This window comes from Arachis stenosperma, chromosome 2 (assembly GCF_014773155.1).
Source record: "Arachis stenosperma cultivar V10309 chromosome 2, arast.V10309.gnm1.PFL2, whole genome shotgun sequence".
Taxonomy (NCBI): Eukaryota; Viridiplantae; Streptophyta; class Magnoliopsida; order Fabales; family Fabaceae; genus Arachis; species Arachis stenosperma.
In genome coordinates, this window is record NC_080378.1 from 56,712,796 (window position 1) to 56,714,929 (window position 2,134).

General features: G+C 44.3%; 1 protein-coding gene across 1 annotated transcript; it reads left to right on the top strand.

Moving 5' to 3' along the window:
- Positions 1 to 758: 758 nt before the first annotated feature.
- On the top strand, positions 759 to 1,247 carry LOC130962907 (uncharacterized). The gene has a single exon (XM_057889061.1). It carries the CDS (start codon positions 759 to 761, stop codon positions 1,245 to 1,247), a length of 489 nt encoding a protein of 162 aa, XP_057745044.1.
- The last annotated feature ends 887 nt before the right edge of the window (positions 1,248 to 2,134 follow it).

Consider the following 2,134-nt stretch of genomic DNA (forward strand, 5'->3'; position numbering starts at 1 on the left):
TTTATTTTCCGCTTATTTATTATTATTATTCGAAAACTCCATAACATTTACTATCCGCCTAACGGAGATTTACAAGATGACTATAGCTTGCTTCATACTCACGTAAGGTATTACTTGGACGACCCAGGGTACTTGCTGGTTAGTTGTGCAGAGTTATGACTAAGTGTGATTCACGTTGAGAGCGCTACCAAGTTGTTGGCGCCATTGTTGATGATCACAATTTTGTGCACCATGCTGCCTTCTGTAAATCTTGTTCCCCATGCCAGAGGTTCGGTAATATATCCAAGAGGGATGAGATGCCCTAACAACTTATGCTGTCCTGTGAGATTTTTTATGTTTGGGATATTGACTTCATGGGTCCATTTCCCAACTCTAGCGGCTTTTTATATATATTGTTAGCTGTAGATTATGTTTCCAAATGGGTGGAAGCAATTTCCACCGCCACTGATGGTGCTAACACTGTTGTCTCCTTTATTAGAAACCATATTATCTGTCGCTTTGGATCACCACGAGCAATCGTGAGTGATCAAGGCACCCATTTCTATAACAGGAGACTGACCGCTCAACTGAAGAAGCATGGCATTATTCACAAGGTAGCAACTTCTTACCACCCGCAGACTAACAGACAAACAGAGGTGTCTAACAGAGAGATAAAGCATATCCTGGAAAAGATAGTCAAGCCTCATAGGAAGGACTAGAGCACCAGGCTACAAGATGCACTTTGGGCATACCGGATAGCGTACAAGACACCTGTAAGGATGAGCCCTTTCCGCTTAGTTTATGGAAAGGCTTGTCACCTCCCAGTCGAGATAGAGCACAAGGCATTCTGGGCGGTAAGAGAAATCAACATGGGATTTGAGAGGGCCGAAGCTGAAAGGAAGATGCAACTACAAGAATTAGAGAACTTTCGCCTAGAAGCGTATGATAACTCCAGGCTATACAAAGAAAAGATGAAGGCTGTGCATGACAAGCACATTAAAAGGAGAGAGTTCAGACCTGGGGAATTAGTTTTCCTCTACAACTCCAGACTAAGGCTCATGCCAGGCAAGCTGAGATCAAGATGGAAAGGTCCCTATAGAGTAGAGAAGGCAGAGCCATACAGAGTCTTTTACCTAAGTCATCCTTCGAGCTCTAAATTTATCAAGGTAAATGGACATCGCCTTAAGCTATATCACGGTGAGCAGATGAAGAAAAGTAAGGAGCTGGAGATCTTCCTCTTGGAGGATCCACCCACAGCAGAAGACTGAGCTAATGGACTGTCCAACTTAAGGACGTTAAAGAAAAGTGCTGGGTGGGAGTCAACCCACCATGGTATGATCGTTCCCTTCTCTCTTTTTAGCTTTGTTTAATGACTCTTCTCATTATTCTGCACATAGTCTGCATTTACATCTGCATATTTGCATAAAAAAAAATGAGGAGATCGACGCGCCAGCACCTAGTGCGTTCCGGCATCCCTTGTGAAAGTGAATTGGGTGAATTTGAATAGAGAGTCACGCGGGAGCTGGGCTGGAAACGTGCCTTGGGCACCTTCCACCCCATGCGCACGTGTACTGTACACGTGCGCGCCTTTGCCCCTCTTGGCATTCCGCGCACCCGCGTCGATGTCAAAATCGACGTAAAGCTTGTTTGGCCAGAAAGTTGTGCTGGCCTGGGGCGGGTACTGTGCTAGAAGCACAAACTAACCAGCGCATACGCGCACCTAGCGCATACGCGTCCCTTCCCCTCTGCACAATACGCGCGAGCGCACGCAGTGCACGTTCGCGTCGGTTGCGCCATATTACTCACTCCTTCGCCGCCCAGTTTTCATTCTTTCTCCCTCCCTAGTTCTAATTCTATCTTTCCCAATCCTGATTTCTTTCTTCCCCATTTCTTCTTCTTCTCTACCTATCTTCTCTATCTTCTTCTGCTTTCTCTCCTCTCACGTCTTTCTCACTCACATCATCCATTATCTCTCTTTTCATCCTTTTTTCAAGGTTCTCTCTTTCTATTTTCTTTCTCTTCTTCTTCTCTTTATTTCTCTTTGTATTATTTTACTTGGTGATATAACTCTATTTGGGTAACTACTTTCATCTAATTGCTTGTGATTATTATTGTGGAGATGTGTGATAATTAATTATCATGACTTTTGGGATGC

Bases quoted from the DNA above. Each gene is read 5' to 3' on its own strand.
- LOC130962907 (XM_057889061.1), top strand. From the start codon at position 759: ATGAGCCCTTTCCGCTTAGTTTATGGAAAGGCTTGTCACCTCCCAGTC.